The sequence below is a fragment of the Urtica dioica genome, chromosome 9, assembly GCF_054948205.1.
Source record: "Urtica dioica subsp. dioica isolate 48M chromosome 9, U.dioica_male_clone48M_v1_H2, whole genome shotgun sequence".
Taxonomy (NCBI): domain Eukaryota; kingdom Viridiplantae; phylum Streptophyta; class Magnoliopsida; order Rosales; family Urticaceae; genus Urtica; species Urtica dioica.
Window position 1 is genome coordinate 26,156,612 of NC_142764.1, and position 19,604 is coordinate 26,176,215.

Here is a 19,604-nt window from a genome sequence, read left to right on the forward strand (position 1 = left end):
AATTAAACTCCAATACACTATTTTTATCTTTTGAAAAAAAAATTACATGTAATTATATATATAATTAGATATAATTTCTTATTTATTAAGTATGTACAAAAATTTTAAAGAATAAAAATAACAAGTTTTTTTTTTATCTCTTTATATTCTCGCATGCTCAAATTTTAGAAAAAAAAATTAAAGAGAAAAGGAAACAGTTATTTTGTGTGTTTGAGTCTTGATCGAAATATTTTAGGAGTATTCTATCTAAAAGTAAGAAAAACTGTAAGTGTTTTTCTCATTTCATTAAAAATAGTTTTCTCAAGAAATTTTATCTTTAATTGTAGTTTTTCCATGACATTGTTGTCATATTTTTAAGAAAATAATAGCTCATATTGAATAATGAGGAAAACATTAAAAATAATGCAAAAAGATTTTAGCCTATACCATCCCGTTAAGGTGACCCAATATTTTCATATCTCTCCACTGCAAAAGATTTCTTTGTTAGTTAAAATCATCTGCAAGTACACGAAATTTTGGCATTCCTATCGCGCTCATAAAGTAGTCAAATTCCTTTTTCTCCAAATTTTATTTCGATCACACTTAATTGATTCAATTCTCGTGAATTCTAGCTATGTGGGTCAACTTTTTTCAAAATTCCAATGGGGGAGATTGTTGGTTCCTTGTGACATGGTGTTAGTTTTGACAAAATATTTGTTTCTAATATCGTGCCACTATTTGTTCAAAGGCTTAACATATTCTTTCTCGAGCGATGGAAGTTAGATGTCTTTAGCTTATAGTACCGAGTTGCAAGAATATACGATGTGATATGGTTTCCTTATCTTGCGTTAAAATATTTGTTTTTTTAATACAGAAAAATATTCAATCAGTCTTTAACGCTGAATTAGCTTGTAGTAATTAAAACTTCACATGGATAAGGACTGGCTTAATTGTCTAAGGTGAATGAGGAAGCCACTGTCGCAAACATGGAGTGAATACAAACACATTTTCATACAAGGGCACTCGGTTGTTCAATATTCTCTCTCTCATAGATTCTCTTGGCCGAAATTTCAAGCTATTAGAGGCTAAGAAAATTAATTTGCAGTCTACTAAGTTCACCCACACTCAAAATCCACAATAGTCTTAACTCATGATCCCTTGGTGATCAAGAATTTTTAAACGGACTCAAAGATCATAATTAAGATGTCATCTCATTCAAGATCACATTTCCCAAATAATTGATACATTTCTCATGTAGTTAGCGTAACGGTAATCGGTTAAAAACTTACATATCCATCTATAATTTTGGTAAAATGGTTCTATTGAAAATAATATTTTTTTTAAAAAAATGAAAATAAAAATCTGCTGTGCTAGCCACATTCTTAAATGTTTCCTAAACCAAGATATAGACCATCAAGTTGGAAGAAAACACGACTAATAGAACAGAGCTACTGGGACGCCGATATGTTTTTGAAATTGTATGCTTAAAGATTACATATTTTGCTATTGCGCTCTTATTTATTGAGCGCAGCTATCGCATATTAAGTTGTGTCTGCTAGATAGTGAAAAACACGAGCTAGCGACTATTTCATATTTACTCCTTGGTGACAAAACAAACTAGTGCCATTGTCACTTGTCAGTGTGTGTATATACACAGAGAGAGAGAGAGAGAGAGAGAGATGTAGCTTGTATTCTACATGTAGATACATAATGAATGAACAGCAGAAGAAATTTACAGTACTGCAAAACTATATACGTATGTAAAACCATTTTCTTTCAGAAATTTTGCATACATTACAAGCTACCAAGCTCGCTCACATTGCATACTAAGGCATTATATATAAAAACAAATATTGATTCTTAGCAAAATCGTTATCAGGTTACAATTTAATTAAGACGGCCCTAAAAAATATATTGACTTCGTCGCAAAATGATAATGATCGAAGTGAAATGTGTGATTATCAGCACAAATATCTGCAAAAAAAAAAATTGGTGGTGTCTCCATTAGGGATGTATTTATATGGTCGCAGCATCTAAATCATCTGGCTTTATAAACCAAAAGTTATTATAATCAATATCTAATTGCAATTTTTTTCGTGCCCCGTCACCATCATATTTTAAACCTAACTTATAAATGAGGATTGTAAAGTGCTTACCCATTCACATTTTTTACTGTTTGTTCCATAATCTGGTATTATACGTGTACAATCAACCAATGACCACTTATAAACTATTGTACATATATGCAAGTACGTACTTCGGAGCTTCAAAACCTTCGATATATCGGAAGGTGGTGTAACATTAATTAAACACCTCTCACATAGGGGCTTACTTGTAAAATTATTAGTTGAGGGAATCCTTATGTAGTACGTACAAGAGATTCTGTGCCAGTTTATCTATATTTGCCTAAACTAATGAATTTATATTTTGAGCTATACAGAGAAGCTTGTAGAGGGGAAAAAACATGCACGTTGTACATCTACGAATTAAACTCAACGCATGACATGGGGGTTGATAAAAAAAAAATAAAAAAAAAACAAAAAAAACAAAAAAAAACACACACATACACATGTTACACATCCATACGATCAGATATCTACATAACGTTAAGATAAATAAATAACTGAAATTCAAGGGGTTTGATTAAAAAAAAATAGGATACCTTAAATGACAATAACATAACAATTAAATTCAAATAATCGGTTTTATATTTGAGACGTGACTAATCGCAACTAATAAATGGAAAAATCGCATCTAAATAGTAGAGAATAGTTAGTCACGGTCGAATTCAACGCGTCTAACAGTCATATTTGTTGTAGCGGAATTGGGAAAGTTGTTTATACAATCGAGAACGCAAAGATAGTCACTATATGTTCATCAGCTTCTTGTTGCACAGGGATCGTGAAACAATATGTCTTACGTACCAGCATTTAGGTTTGGGTATTGTACATCAATCTCATAAATTATGAACTCGTACGTAGATTTAATCGCTACTCGGAGAGAGATGGAGTCCCTAGACCTAGCCTTTGTACTCCAATAGTATCATGTGATAACCTGAGAGCGATGTATTTAGCGGTGGTATCATAGTCACGCTCACATTCACTTACAATTGACTTATATTTTGTAAGAGACAAAGTTCACAAAGTAATATCCCTCTAAAAGATATAAGACCAAGGGTCTGATGAAGCCATTACCTACTCAAATTTTTCTCATATTTGGGCCCAAGTTCTTTGTTCTTCTCCTAGACATAAGTATGAGAGAGAGTGTGATATATTTATGTAATAGAGTACTTATCGAGCAATGGAGATAAAAATGTGATTCTTTCTCTCCATTCTCATCTTCATTTGTCTCTCATCGTCTAGATTCATTTTTCTTCTCAAATATCGTAACATTCACAAGGAAAAATTACAAATAATATAATAAAACTCAATATTGTGAGATAAAAGGATATTTTTTTTGCATGGAATATAAAAAGGATATAATATATACACTTGTTCATTAATAATAATAATAATAATTAAATATTTAATTGACTGCTAAATTAATAAACACAAAGCTTGTTATTTTGGAACTCAAATACTTTCCCATGGCTATTTTATTTAATTTTTATTATTTTTAGGTGAGGGAATAATAAAAAAAAATATATATGTTACAGTATTATAGGGTTTTAATTTTGAAGAACTAGTTAGATGAAAGAGTTTGGTATCTTTTTATGATAGTAATTACTTTTTCTCTCTAAAGTTCCATTAGCTTATAATAATCTATCAGTCTACAGACCTACTTACTACACCAACTCGTATAACCGAATAATATATATATATATATTTAGGAATTCTACCACAGCTGAAAGCAACACAGTCACTCAGAACCACCCACAGAACCTGCCCGCAATAAATCATAAATCTATTCACAACCATTTAATTTCTACATTCACTACTTACACGTCATGCATTTAAATCTTTGAAGCTTCAACTTGCAACCATAAGCGTATATGCATATATATATATATATATATATATATATATATATATATATATATATATATATATATATATAAAGAGAGAGAGAGAGACACCACACCGAGCATACAAATACAGTATTCTTATATACATAGATAATACATATATATCTTGTTGACCTGTAAAATTAGTACAACAATATCTCACGAAAATACACAGACTCCGAGTACGAAGCCTCCGAGTACAGAGGTGATTTAGGCGAGACTTTCTCTTTATACAGACGAATCAAATACAAGAGAGCAGTGTTTTCTAGAGATTTCAAGTGAAAGAAAGTGTGTGAAAAAAAAGTTCGTGCTTCGTTCTGTGCTGCTGCCTCTATTTATACTTGTCTGGTCGTGTCTTTGACGGTTATTCTGAGGAACGTGGGGTGATCAATCCCACGTTCTGGACGGTTATGGGTAACTGCATTTCGCCTCTCTCTGAGGTGGGCGGTTAATGCTCCTCGTGTGGTTCCTGAACCGTTAAGGTGTGCGTTTTAGAGCTTGAAACATGTTTTCTATTAGTTTTGACTAGTCTTTGACCCACGTTCTTCTCTTCTCTTCGAAGTTCTGATCGGTGGGTTTCGTTCTTAACTTATGAACGGTTCGTTCCTTTTCAATGGATGGCCCTTGGGTTTACTTAACCTGAGCTCGGTGTTGGATTCTTCTCGCTGCTCGGTAGTCCGACTATCCTACTCGGAGTCTGACTAATTTATCCCGTAACAGCTGCCCTCCAGTTTCTTAGTTTTTTCTTTAGCAAAAATGGTAAGGAATTATTTCGGTTTGCTTCGTGACCGTGTTCATCTTTGCTTACTCGTCTCGGGATGATCCGAGTAGAATTCTTCATTCTTTTGCTCTTTTTCTTTTCTTTTTACAGGACGGCGTCGTTTGTCATCTGGCCTTTCTGAACCGTAGCGTCTTTTGCTTCGACGGTTAGATGTGTTTGGCTTCCTGAACAAGCTTAATCCTCGCCGTTCGTGAGGTCTTTATATAAGGCCTTTTCTCAACTCTTGACTTCATTTCGCTTTTTCTTCTAAATTCTGGTCTTAGAGCGTTCTCGGCTTGATCTGCTTATTCAGATTGTGCTTTTGACTTTTTCGTTTTTGCTCGGATCTTCCGATCTTCAATCTCGCGGGTAAGGTCTTTTTATCATTGTTTTGATGCATTCCTTTTGTTTTGAGATCGTTGTTCGGCGATCGGTATCTTCTTTATTTATCGTATTCGGACCCTTCGGACTTTAGGAATCTTAGTTTCTCAACTTCATTAGGGCTATGGGAGGACTTGCGCGTCCTGATCTAAGCTTTGATCCTCGCGTCGTTCGGCGATCGGAACCTGATCCCGATAGTGTTACTTTGTTGGATGGGTCCAAGTTTCCTTTCCTCAGAAGTCCCGTGTGGTATCATGTCCCAGAGATCGGATGGGACCGTCCTGTAATGGCATATGATGAATCATGCGTGCCTCCCAATCCTGAGGCCGAGGGGGTTGATAACGAGAAAAAGGTTTTTGACTCGTCTTCCCTGTCGTGTAGGGACACTATGGTCGTGGAGATATCGTCTTCGTCCGCTTCTTCGAGGGAGAGCGGGTCGGAATCTCGTGATACGACGAGCCTTTCTCTTTCGCAAGACCGAGGAGAGGGCTGCTCTCAAGGCATTCCGGGTCCAAGTGGGAGGACCTTTGGGGTTGATCTTCCAGAGGAAGAGGAAGAGGCCCTGGTCTTTGAACGGAAAGAGGGCCAGTTTTCGGCCAAGGTTTGGACTTCTCGGGTTACCGAGAAATATATACAAGGGTTGAGGGAGGAATTTGAGATAGCTGATGGAATTATCCTCTCGGCACCTTTGGAACACGAGAGAGCCGATCAGCCTCCTGTCGGAAAGATTGCGTTCAATAGGGCTATTTTGAACGTGATCGGAGGGTTGCCAATGCATCCTCTCATTTCCCAGTTCGTTTCCGACCTGGGTTGTTCTCCTACCCAGCTCGTCCCCAACGTGTATAAGATCTTCGTCGGGATGGCCGTGCTGTGGGCGAAAATTTATGATCGCCCTGTCACTTTGCAAGATTTTTCGCAATACTACTCGTTTAAGTCGGCCCCAGGGCAACATGGTTACTATTATGCTCGGGCCAATGACGATCAGTCTAAGGTGGTTACTCGCCTACCGACCAGCCAGAAAAATTGGAAAGATCATTTCTTTTGGGTTGAAGGGAACGCTTCTTATGAAAGGTGCCCCATAAGGGCTCCGTTCTCGGAATTGGGTGTGATTTTGGTCCAGAATTCTTGTTTGATAATCTGAGCCAGGCTTTTGTTCTGGGTTCTTATATGTTTTATGTTTGGTTCCAGGTTCCCTTCCGCAATACTCCGAGGAGGAGCGACCACTTCACTCGGAAATTTTTGATCTTTCAGAGGCTGATCGGTCGACGTTTTTGTTATCGGACCCGGACTTGCTCGACCAATATTATTATTACCCTTATTCAAGTAAGTATTTTACTTGCCCTTTATCAACTTGCATATGTTCCAGTCTCCTCTCATCTTCATTTTTTAACAGAGATTGCCCAGATGGCGAAAAAGAAATCCGCTCCCGAGCTGATCCCTCCCAATCCGAAACGTGCCAAGGCTTCTAAGGCTTCGGCTGCTGGCAAGCGGGCGGCCTCGTCTATTTCGAAGGTTTCGGAGCCTCTGAGCTCCTCTCCGGTTAAGAGCCTGGCCGAGCTTTCTTCTGCCTCTGATCCTTTGGCTCCGGTTGTCACTTTTCTCCGCGAGCGTTTCCCTGCCGAGAAGGTTCAGGAGGTTCTCAGGTTCGAGCCTTTGGAGAGGCTTAACCAGGCCACCGATTCGGCGATTTCGGTAAGTTCTTACTTGTCTAGTCGGCACCTTTTCCCCTTTTTGATAGCTCATTGAGGCTGACCATTTGCTCGTTGCAGAGTTTTGTTAGTATGACCGGTCTCGTCGGACTGCTAGGCTCCGAGCTCACTTCCCTGAGACAAAGGAATGATCGATTCCTCAAGGAGAGAGACGCTGCCAGGGATGAGACAGCCAAGGTTAGGTCTGAGCTAACCCGGAAGTTCCGAGAAGACCTTGAGGCTGCTCGTTTAGCGGCGGTGGAAGAGTACAAAGCTTCCGACGATTATCGTGATATGCGCGATGATCTCTATACCGCTGGAATGACCGAGGCTGTTCGGCTTCTTGGTCCGAAGAATCCTACTCTGGATGCGACGGATCTCGATCTCGACTCGGAGTCAAGGGCCAGCGAAGAAGGCGACCAGGAGTAGAATTTATAGTTGTTGTTTTATATATTTTTTTTTATTTCTACTAACCCGCTTGGGTTTTGAACAATTGATCCGAGGTCGGATCTTTATTATGTAATTTTCGTTTTTCCCTTTCGGGATTTGAACAAATGATCCTTGGTTGGATCTATATTTTGTGTAAATTCACTTAAGTTTCAAAATTTCGGCAAAGTAAAGTATTACTAGGTATATTTTCTAAAAAACTGTTTGTTAGTTATCTAGCCGCCCAGTTTACTTTGTTGAAATGAAAGATAATTAACACATAACGTGATAAATAATAAATAATGCGGTTCTCTGACTACATAAGTAATTCCGAGCAGAGGAATGAAAGACGAACAATTACTTGAAATTATAAGCACGTGATTACTCGAAATTCCGAGTAGAAGATCGAAAGATAGAAAATTACTTGAATTTATAAGTACGTGCGACCAAGCCGCTTTTCGAAATTGTAAACATAATTCATGCGACCAAGCCGCTTTTTGAAATTTTAACGAATAAACAACTTAAACGTAAAATTGGCGAAGGTGCTCAGCATTCCAGGGATTTTTCTCCATATCGCCGCTTAACTGTTGTAGCCGGTAGGCCCCGTTTCCGAAGTCTTCTCGGATGATGTAGGGTCCTTCCCAGTTTGCGTTGAAGGCTCCTTCCTGGTGGATTTTGGTGTGGAGAAAAACTCTTCTGAGGACTTTGTCGCCGACTCTGAATGATCTTGGTCGGACTTTCCTGTTGAAATACCGAGAAACCTTTTGTTGGTTAGCTAGATTTCTTAATCTGGCGTTTTCTCTTTTTTCTTCTAACAGGTCTAGACTAATTTCAAGCATGTCGTTGTTTACCTTTGTTGAGTAACTTTCTCTTCTCATTGTCGGTATCAAGACGTCGGTCGGTATGGCCGCGTCGGAACCGTATGCGAGGGAGAAAGGCGTTTCGCCAGTTGCGGAGTGCTCGGTGGTTCTGTATGACCAAAGGACTTCTTGGAGCATATCTACCAACTCTGACTTCTGCTCGTCTAACTTCGTTTTTAGGCCGTGTTTTATTGTTTTGTTGACGGCCTCCACCAATCCGTTGGACTGTGGTCTGACTGGAGTGGAAAAAACTTTGTTAATGCCGTATTTTTCACAAAAACCTTTGACGGAATCACAGTCGAACTGGGTTCCGTGGTCGGATACAATTTTGACTGGTATTCCAAACCGGGTAATGATATTTTTCCATACGAATTTCTCAATTGCATGGGCCGTTATTTTATTTAAGGGTTCGGCTTCAACCTATTTTGAAAAATAGTCGATGGCTACAATTGCATACCTGCATCTTCCTCGGCCTGTTGGCAAAGCTCCGATTAGGTCTATTCCCCATTCTGCGAATGGGATCGGGCATGAGAGAGTGATGAGTGGATTAGGTGGAAGTCTCGGGATGTTTGAGAACTTTTGACACTTGACGCATCTTTGCGTCATGTGCCGAGCATCGGCCTTTAATGACGGCCAGTAGAGTCCTTGTCGGATGATCTTTTCCGCCAATGCTTCGCATCCGATGTGACTTCCGCATATCCCTTCATGGATTTCTTTGAGAGCGTACTCGGCTTCGTCTTCATCTAGGCACTTGAGTAGAGCTTGGGAAAATCCCCTTTTGTAGAGATTCTGACCTTCGAGGAAATATCGGGCAGCTCTGAACTTCAAACTTCTAGCCTCGTTTTTGTCTTTGGGTAGAGTACCCTGCTGTAAGTATTCCCTGATCGGAGTTTGCCAAGACTTTCGTTGCTCGATATGAAGCACATGGGTGGCTTGCTCGATGCTGGGCTGCCCTATTTTGATCACTGGGATTGACTCCGAGTCTGATCCTTGAGTGGCGTGCTTTGCTAATGCGTCGGCCTCTACGTTCATGGCTCTTGGGACTTGGGTGATCTCGCAAAGTTCGAATTCGTTTGCTAAGTTTTTAGCCTTCTCGGCATATAGCGACATCTTTTCGCCTTTTGCCTGAAATTCACATTTCATTTGATTAACAATTAACTGAGAATCCGAATATACTTTGAGCTTTTTGATTTATAAATCTTTTGCTATTTGCAGCCCATGTATCATAGCTTCGTACTCAGCTTCATTGTTCGAAGTATTAAAATCGAATTTTAAAGCGAATTTTACCTTGTCTCCTTCTGGACTGGATAGCGCAATTCCGACCCCGGACCCCTTTTCGTTGACTGCTCCGTCTACATACATGTCCCAAATCGGGAATTCGACTGGCCTGTATGTGAACTCTGCAATGAAGTCAGCGACTGCTTGTCCTTTAATTGCTGGTCGGGGGCTAAAGTGTATGTCATATTGTGTCAACTCAATTGACCATTTCATTAGCCTTCCGGATACGTCAGGCTTTTGCAGCACCTGGCGCAGTGGGAAATTGGTGAGGACCGTAATCGGATGTGCAAGGAAGTAGTGTTTTAGTTTCCGAGAAGCAGTGATGAGGGCGAAAGCTAGCTTTTCGAGTTCCGGGTATCTTCCTTCCGCCTCGTTAAGGCGCCGCGAAGTATAATAAACCGGGACCTGGTGTTTTCCCTCATTCTTGATCAGCGCTGAGCTTACTGCATGTTCCGAGACGGCTAGGTAGATCTCCAGGGGCTCTCATTCCTGCATTTTCCTTAAAGTCGGAGGCCATGCCAAGTGTTCCTTTAGGGATTCGAAGCTTTCGTCGCACTGCTTGGTCCATTCAAATTCCTTGGAGCCTCTGAGTATATTGAAGAAATGAATACTTCGGTCGGTAGACCGAGAGATAAAGCGACTTAATGCAGTTACGCATCCTGTTAGTTTTTGCACTTCTTTGATGTTCCGAGGTGGTCTCATGCTCCATAGGGCTGTGATCTTTTCCGGATTCACTTCAATGCCTCGTTCATGAACGATGAAACCTAAGAATTTTCCTGCAGAGACACCAAACGTACATTTTAGAGGGTTTAGTTTCATGCGATATTGCCTTAAAAGTTCGAATGATCTTCTAAGATCATTCGTATGTTCAACTATTTTTCGGCTTTTAACTAACAAGTCATCGATGTATGCTTCCATCGTGATCCCGAGTAATTCAGCGAACATTCGATTTACTAATCTTTGATATGTTGCTCCAGCATTTTTTAACCCGAAAGGCATTACCGTGTAACAGTATAGCCCCCGATCAGTTATGAATGCCGTGTGATCCTGGTCGGGACCATACATAGGGATTTGATTGTAGCCAGAGTAGGCATCCATAAAACTTAGGATTTCATGACCTGCTGTGGCGTCTACTAACTGATCAATTCTCGGCATAGGAAAACTATCCTTTGGGCAAGCCTTGTTCAGATCTGTAAAATCCACACAAGTTCTCCATTTCCCGTTAGGTTTCCTGACCAGGACGGGGTTGGCTACCCATTTAGGATATTTAGTTTCTTTTATTGATCCGTTAGAAATCAGTTTGTCTACTTCTTCTTTTAGAGCAGTATACCTTTCGGAGTTTAAAGCCCTTCTTTTTTGTCTGATAGGTTTTTCTTTATGATCTATATTTAACCTATGACATGCTATTTGGGGATCTATCCCCGTCATGTCGGACTGTGACCAGGCAAAGATATCTAAGCTATTAGATAGGAGAGTAATTAAGTTACTTTTGGTACCTGATTCAAGATATTTTCCAATCTTGAGCTTCTTCTCAGGTTGCTTTGGATCTGGGGCGACTTCCTCGACTTCGTCTCCTGGGCCAATTTCTTCTCGGCTCGGGAGGCGTGGGTCAAAATCCGAATCGATCATCATAACCTTGTGGACATCTTTGTCCTGACTCTCTTTGAGATAATTCGCATAGCAGCTCCTTGCGATAGCCTGAGTTCCGACTACTTCACCTACCCCGTGCTCGGTAGGGAACTTCATCTTCAAATATTCCACCGACGCGACGGCCCCGAGGGACTGCAAGGTCGGCCTGCCAACGATCGCATTGAATGAAGATTTTCCGGGGACCATTATCCATGTTGTGTTGGTGGTTTTACTCCTCGGGTTTTCTCCCACAGTTATTGGGAGTGAGACTAATCCTTTGGGCTGGATTGAATCTCCCGTGAAGCCATAGAGATTTTCAGGGGAAGGAGCCAACGCGTCTTGCTTAAGACCCATCTTATGGAACGTGTCTTCATAGAGCACGTCAACAGCACTTCCAGTGTCCACCAAAATTCGGTGTACATTCCTGTTGCCGATTAGAGCCGAAATGACCAATGGATCGTTGTGAGGGTACATCACCCACCGAGCATCTTCTGCTGTAAAGGTAATTGGCTACGAGCTAGATTTGGCTATCTTGTTAGGCCTCTGTTCGGCTGTAAACAAGATCTGCCGTGGGCCTGCGTAGGCTTCCCTTACATAGCTCTTCTGAGAGCTCCTTGAAGTTCCTCCCACATGTGGTCCTCCGACTATGAGTGAGATTTCGGCATATGCCTCACCTTTCTGTTCCTCTTGCTCCCCTTGCTCGGCCTTGAATTTCTTCAACGCTCCTCTTCGGATTAGAGCTTCAATGGCTTCTTTGAGGTTGAAACAGTCGGCAGTGCGGTGACCGATGTCAGCGTGGAAAGCGCAATATTTTGTTTTATCTCTCCTTGAGATATCTTTCTTGATCGGCCTAGGCTTAGGAAAATCTTCCTTGTCCTGTGTAAGACTAAATATCTCCTCTATCGGGGCATTGAGCTTATGATATTTATCGAACTTACTGGAAAAAGGTTTCAGAGGTCCTGCTCCTGACCGGCTCTTCTTCGGTGGGCGGTGGTTCTCAGAATGTCGTTCCCTATGCTCTTCTCGGTAGCTCTTCGGCGGCTTTGCTTTTCTTGCCGCCAGTCTTGCTTCCTCCGCGTTGATATATTTCTGAGCTCTCTTCAGGAAATCGTTGTAGTCCCTTGGACTAGTCTTCTGAAGAGACCACCAGAATTCTGATTCTGTTCGGACGCCGGAAGAGATCCCGAAGAGCTTAAAGTCTTCGTTCAGATCGTCAACTTGAAGTGCTTGTTCCGAGTAGCGATTAATAAAATCTTTTAGAGACTCGTCATGGGCTTGTCTTACCGCCAGCAGTCTTTCTTTGGGAGTTTTCCCTGAACTGGAGCCGACAAACTGTTCCATGAATTTTCTAGACAGCTGTTTCCAGGATCCTATGGAGTTTGGCTTTAATTTTCTGTACCATCTTTTGGCTGAGCCAGTCAGAGTGATAGAGAAGGCTCTGCACATAACTTCTGGTCCGGCTCCTTGCAGCAGCATCCAAGAGGAAAAGGTGTCTATATGGTCTCCCGGGTCGGTCTTTCCATCGTATACTGGGATGCTTGGCATCCTAAACCGATCAGGCAACGGGTGTTCTAACACGCGGGCCGTGAACGGGGAGATAGCTTCTCCGACCTTTGGAACAGACTCCTTCTGACCTAGGGCTACCTCTTCAATCCGACGTTCCAATCTTCTAAGATTTTTTTTGTTGGTGCTTGCACTGTCTTCGGTCTCCGAGCTTTCTAAGCTGTGCCTGAAAGTGCTTGAATGTCCTTTGTCCATGCTGGGCTGGTACCGATCATGAATCTTTTCCTGACTGTACTGCTCCTTCTCGGACTCAGAAACATCTTCCATCCTCTCATACCGATCTCTGGCATGTTTCCGAGGTTTCTTAACCTGCGGATCTTGTCCGATGGGTTCTTTCCCTGATCGGTGCGAGGGCTCTTCATCTGGGATCACTATCGCGCTTCGCAGTGTGACCCTTTTTGCCTGCAACCTTCTCTTCAAATCCCTGTTATTTGCCTCTAAGACCGAGAGACGCTCTTGCATCTGTCTGAATTGCTCTTCGAGGCTGGGTTCCGGAAGGAGTTAAGCTATTTCTTCCGAGGTGAGAGGCAGGGTGCGGTTATGGTGCTCTATCTCCGTCTCCTGGTTAGAGACAGCGTTCACGGGTGTGGACGAACTAGCCATATTCTTCAGCTGGTTCCCCTCCTTCTAGCGCCAACTGTTGACCTGTAAAATTAGTACAACAATATCTCACGAAAATACACAGACTCCGAGTACGAAGCCTCCGAGTACAGAGGTGATTTAGGCGAGACTTTCTCTTTATACAGACGAATCAAATACAAGAGAGCAGTGTTTTCTAGAGATTTCAAGTGAAAGAAAGTGTGTGAAAAAAAAGTCCGTGCTTCGTTCTGTGCTGCTGCCTCTATTTATACTTGTCTGGTCGTGTCTTTGACGGTTATTCTGAGGAACGTGGGGTGATCAATCCCACGTTCTGGACGGTTATGGGTAACTGTCTTTCGCCTCTCTCTGAGGTGGGCGGTTAATGCTCCTCGTGTGGTTCCTGAACCGTTAAGGTGTGCGTTTTAGAGCTTGAAACATGTTTTCTATTAGTTTTGACTAGTCTTTGACCCACGTTCTTCTCTTCTCTTCGAAGTTCTGATCGGTGGGTTTCGTTCTTAACTTATGAACGGTTCGTTCCTTTTCAATGGATGGCCCTTGGGTTTACTTAACCTGAGCTCGGTGCTGGATTCTTCTCGCTGCTCGGTAGTCCGACTATCCTACTCGGAGTCTGACTAATTTATCCCGTAACATATCTAATCATGTACGGACATCTAGTATAGGTCTGTTAAACAAAATTACTAATATATTCGATTGGAAAATGGTTCAAGAATATCCAGTAGACGAGTGCGATATTTAGATTGGGTACGACCGAATACAAGACTGAAACCCAATATCTGTTCTGAAATGTCTTTAGCCGCCGCACACTAGCACATGTCAAAACTACATATATATTTCACTCTATCTTAAATTACGTTACATCAAGTATTTATTTGGTAGCAGTGTCAAATATATTAACAAGCGCTACGTACAAATGTTTCATGAAGGCAATTTCTTACGTTGTCCCTTTCACTTTCTACTATATTTGAATAATATTTATATCATCTTTTTTTAATCTCGAAATGCATTTCCTGTTGCAAGCTACTGTTATTTTCACCTAGCTAACTGTTCTCACTTTTTTTATGGTTGGATATTTTAATTAATTATTAATGAATTGCTCTAAGTCTAAAACAATCGTGGTTTTTTTTTTTTTAAGGATTTTCGTTTTTCAATTGGGGTGTACCTTCTCCAGTTCTCCTCATTTTTAGTTTTTGTTTGGATGGAGTTCGAAAAAGAGAGAAAAAGTGAAAATTTGAAAACAAAATGAAAAATGGAAAATGGAAAGAAAAAATTATTAGTATCTTAACTTGTGCTTTGAAGGATGGTGAAATAAGAGAGGCATAAGCATGGACGCCCCATGTATAAATTTGGATGGATTTTATTTTCCATCTAGTTTTCGGAAAAAAAAAAAAATTAAATTTGCTTATTACCGGTATAGTTTCCCTTATATATTTAATTTCCCTCCTATTTTTCCTCAATAAAACAGCCATAGAAAAACAAGAGCAACTGAATTTCATTTTCTCTTCCATTTTTAAAAATTACACGTTTCTGTAACAATATTTTCTTAGCTTAGATATTAATTAAGGAATGCATGGTTGAAGAAGTTTGCCTCGATCACCCGGAGTAAGATTTGCTGGTCCCATATGATTCGATGAAGTAATACAAATTCACAATTGAACATATGTGGAAAATTAATAATTTCTCTGTCTAACTTGTCTGTATATATATAAATCCAATAGAATGAAGGGGCTTACAATTTGATATGGATCGACCTTCATTAAAACTGCCACAAACATGAGCCGTGTTTTATGATAAAATCGCTATCAACAATTAAGAATTTAATCCACCTTTCTCTTTCTCCCCATACCCATCTACCTCTACATAGTTATTGCCCCAAATCCATTTATTCTTCTAGAAAATACTGGTAAATATTAAACTAGATTTTCAATGCACATCAAACCATGTAATTCATACTTTCGTATATCCTTTTATTGAGATAGTTGTTTGGAATTGAACATACGCATGCTAGATTGAGAATTAATTCGGGCCAATTGCAATGTTATGCAAACAGACAAAAAATATGTTTTATTTTTATAAGGAGAAAAGGACTGGACTGTCTGGATATTAATTGCGATCAGCTTGATTAGAGGTTAGACTTTAGCAACACAATTCGCATAAAAGGCATATTTTTGGGACCCATTTTCTAGTTATACCCAAATCTCTACGTTTTTGCCAAAGCCTTCCAACTAATTATATAAAATCTTATGGATAACACTCCACAAGACGGACGACAAAATAATGAGTCCATTAGGAAAATAGCCAATTTAAATTTTTGACATTACCAAATAGTCAACGTTTGGTAAATCTTAGATAAATAGTTATTTTTATGCATAAATTTTATATAAATAATTACTTTCATATACTAATTAAACGTTAGTTATTTACATAAAATAGATTATTTATTTAAGATTTATCAAACGTTGGCTATTTAGGAATAACAAACGTTTAACTTGATTATTTTCCTAAGGGAAAATAACACATTTATACCCTGTGTTTTAGTGAAATGTCGAGTTTAACCCTCGGTTTTCAAAAATGTCGAGTTCATACCCTCTGTTTAACTAAAATGACGAAATTATACCCCCTGTTTAACTAAAATGACGAAATTATACTCTGAAATAGACAACAGTGTCACGAATATTCTTTTTATTGACTTTTCATTGACGTTGATTATAATATGTATATATAAACACCAATTATCTTTATTCATTCGCGCCATATATGTAATTTATTTAAAAACTAGAAAATAAACAACAGTCTCTTAATCGTGAAGAACACAGAAAGAGGCAAATGGGTAAACATCGATAGTCGATAGTCATCAAAATCGCATATTCGAACAGAGAATCCAGAATTTAGAGTTACAATTCGAACACGGAATGAAGTCATTTCTTAGGAGGTATGAGTTTTATTATTTAATTTCAATTTAAGGCTATTTTTATTTCAAAATTGAGAATTTGGAAGTTAGGGCACTGATTTAGATTTGATTTGCTTTTTCTTATATAAGAGTTAATATCAATTAAAGGGAGATTTGTGACGCTGTTATTCATTTCAGGGTATAATTTCGTCATTTTAGTTAAACAGAGGGTATGAACTCGACATTTTTGAAAACCGAGGGTTAAACTCGACATTTCACTAAAACACATGGTATAAATGTGATATTTTCCATTTTCCTAATTTTTTGTAAAATAATTCCTTGTGTTTTGGTCTGGCCGTGTAGTCTCACGCTCGACTGTTATATCATATGTGTGACTTTTCTCTCTAATTGTCTATTTTGGGCTGACGACTTTATCCCCCTTGTTCTTCCGAGTGTTGGACCATAAATATATTCGATTTTATCATATAAAGGTCCTAAACTGGCAGCTCAACAGCGCCTAGATTCAGCGCACCTAGCAGAAGTAACGAAAGTTTATAATGCTCGTTGGTGTCTCACTAATTTAATCATTTTAATTTATTTTTAAATAAATATAAAATAATAATTAAATAAAACGATGACATGATTTATTTTGATTGAATCATTTTGATTGTAAGGACACCGAAAATAAATAGAGAATACGGTTCCAAAAAGGGTATACTCAAATACAAACCTGGCTTTTACAATCTATACATAAACAAAAATAAACGATCTCATAAGATCCATTACACCTTTACCAATCTAGGATTACAACACACGTTTAAATTGTAATCTGATCCGATTTAAAGAAAAACAAATCAATTAAAAAATTAGTTATTAATATCAAGTTCAAGAATGCAAGATTCTAGGATCACATTAACCACTCCATTATAACTTTCATTTTTTTTTAATTAAAAACGTATTAGCATCAAAACACACTGTTACAATCAGAAAATGTTCAACAAATAATTGAAAGTAAACAAAAATACACTATTACAACTACCGCCAATAAATTTTAAAATTTAGTTCTGAAAATAAAATGCATTAACTAAACTAATCCTCAATTTTAAGGAATATATTCATCAAAACTACTATCCATGCAATCTAATAAATGTTATAAGGGTCCATTATGTATATAGCCGACTTAAATGTTTGCTTTTGCAAAATAGCCAACGTTTCGTAAATCTTAGGTAAATAGTCATTACATTTTATTTACGCTTATTTACAAGCGTATATTTACAAAAATACTCATAAATACCCAAAAAAAATTGAACTTATTTATGTGTATTTTTGTAAAAATAAACTTGTAAATAAAATATAGTGGGCTATTTACCTAAGATTTACGAAACGTTGACTATTTTACTAAACTCAAACGTTTAAGTTGGCTATTTTGCTAATTTTTTATGTTATAATTATATAAAATAAAAAGAGAAACGTTAACAAATTCTATAAACGGTTAAAAATATAAAACTTGGGTTGCTCTTTTTTTTATTGCCGAAAATCTTAATTAGGGTACAATTGTAAATGTACATGTTATTAATTATGCCACATGTCAAAAAATGGCTATATTCTAAAAAATATGAAACGTTGGCTATATAGCAATTCAAATGTTTAATGGGTTAGTTATGATTTTTCGTAATAAAAAAAACGTACATCCTTCAGAGACTCGTGTTAGAAATTCTTGCCCACGAGAAGATACTGTTGTAAATTCTAGCTGAAATATTAATAAAATAAAGTTTTGACATTTATAAGTTATTCGAATCGAATGCGTTATTTCTTATATATTAAGATTTATCAAACATTCATCAACCCATAGTCTCCATATCGAATTAAGTCACATGCACGGCATCTGAGCTCGGGCAGTGAACTAAAACTGGTCGATAATTGGTTCATGCCTGGGTAGCTGAATCTGAAATCATATATGTGGAACACAAGTAAAGGTTGATCACTTAGTGTGAGCATTCTACACTTGTGGTAAGTGTACGACCCGGACAGATCTTGCTTATAGATGTGTCGTTTAAGGACCGTTACGACAAACTAACCGAGATCACAAATGATGGTCACAGTGAGACTTGATCTAAATCCTGAAGTGATCATGGACACTAGATTATGTTACCGCACTCTTTGACTAATTCGCTAAAAGGCCACTATCATGCTAATCACGGTTTATGTCTTGGGAGCATTGCGAAACATGATTCGAGTGAGAAGTGATTTACAGATATGGAATCCAGCCTTCCTGAAATAAGGTAAATGTTCTCTCAACTAAGGGTTGATTCCAGAACCGATAGATTGCGCGCACTTCCGAAGTTTGTACATTCGGAAGAATCTTTCGCTAGGGAAGCAACAATGCTTGGGGTTTATAGGTGTCAAGAAAAGTATAACGGAATAATTGACTTTTCTCAACACGAGTTGAACCCGGAGGATCTTGATCACGTACTGACTATATCAGTGGACACTCGTCACGATGAGTAAATATAATTCTAGTACCAAGGAGGATTTAGTCTTCGCTTGCAAGGTGGAGTCTGACCAAGATTAGACAAATTGATATAGAAAAGAGAAAGAACTTTTTCGTCTTTTCATCGAATTTGTTAAGCTTCTAATACTAGGTCTATAGTCTCCGATTCGGCTCTGATAAAGGTGGATAAGAACTTTCGAATAATAATGAAAACTCACTAGCGGTAATTGTGATTGACAGCATCAATTCTGAAATATGGGTATTTGGATAATTAAATAATTATTTATGGTATGATTAATTATTTATTGTTTGATCAAGTAAATAATTAATCAATTACTTATTTTTTTTATTGTTGGACCAAGTAAATAAATAATTAATTGAGTTTTAAGCAATTGGGCATTGCACAAAATGAGGTGGACGATTTTTTGGAGGATCCCGACACAGGATTTGCGCAAATTCCTCCTTGGCCGTGTGCCAAAATTCGTCCATGCCCTTACTGATACTTACCAATATTTTCTCTTTAGTTGTTTAAATAAAGAAGAGAGAAAAATATTTAAAAGAAAATAAAATATTGTCCTTTATTTTCTCTTATGAATATTAGGAGAGAATAATATTTAAAAGAAAATAAGATATTGTCCTTTATTCTCTCTCATTAATATTATGAGAGAATAATATTTAAAAGGAAATAAGATATTGTCCTTTATTCTCTCTCATGAATATTGGAAGAGAATAATATTTAAAAGGAAATAAGATATTGTTCTTTATTCTCTCTCATGAATATTATGAGAGAATCATATTTTAAATGAAATAAGATATTGTCATTTATTCTCTCTCATGAATATTAATGAGAGAATAATATTTAAAATGGTATAAGATATTTCCTTTATTCTCTCATTAATAAATATTCTCTATTTAAACAGGAAATAAAATCTCATATAGTTATTGATTAAATGGCTAAGAGAGAAAGTAGGATTCATGACATAAGATCCAATGGTCAAGCTTAGATTCACTACTGTGAACATAGTAAAAGAAAACAATATATTTTGGAAACTACCAATA

At 38.2% G+C, this 19,604-nt stretch overlaps 1 protein-coding gene across 1 annotated transcript; it reads right to left on the minus strand.

Moving 5' to 3' along the window:
- Positions 1-9,858: 9,858 nt before the first annotated feature.
- LOC149386270 (uncharacterized) lies at positions 9,859-11,478 on the minus strand. The gene is made up of 2 exons (XM_089626502.1): positions 11,117-11,478; positions 9,859-9,961 (listed from the first exon to the last, which is right to left on the minus strand). Exons 1-2 carry the CDS (start codon positions 11,476-11,478, stop codon positions 9,859-9,861), a joined length of 465 nt encoding a protein of 154 aa, XP_089482628.1.
- Positions 11,479-19,604: the final 8,126 nt, after the last annotated feature.

Bases quoted from the DNA above. Each gene is read 5' to 3' on its own strand.
- LOC149386270 (XM_089626502.1), bottom strand. From the start codon at position 11,478: ATGTACCCTCACAACGATCCATTGGTCATTTCGGCTCTAATCGGCAAC. The intron at 9,962-11,116 runs GTTCCCTACCGA...CAATATACTCAG, and splicing joins GTGGAATATTTGAAGATGAA to AGGCTCCAAGGAATTTGAAT.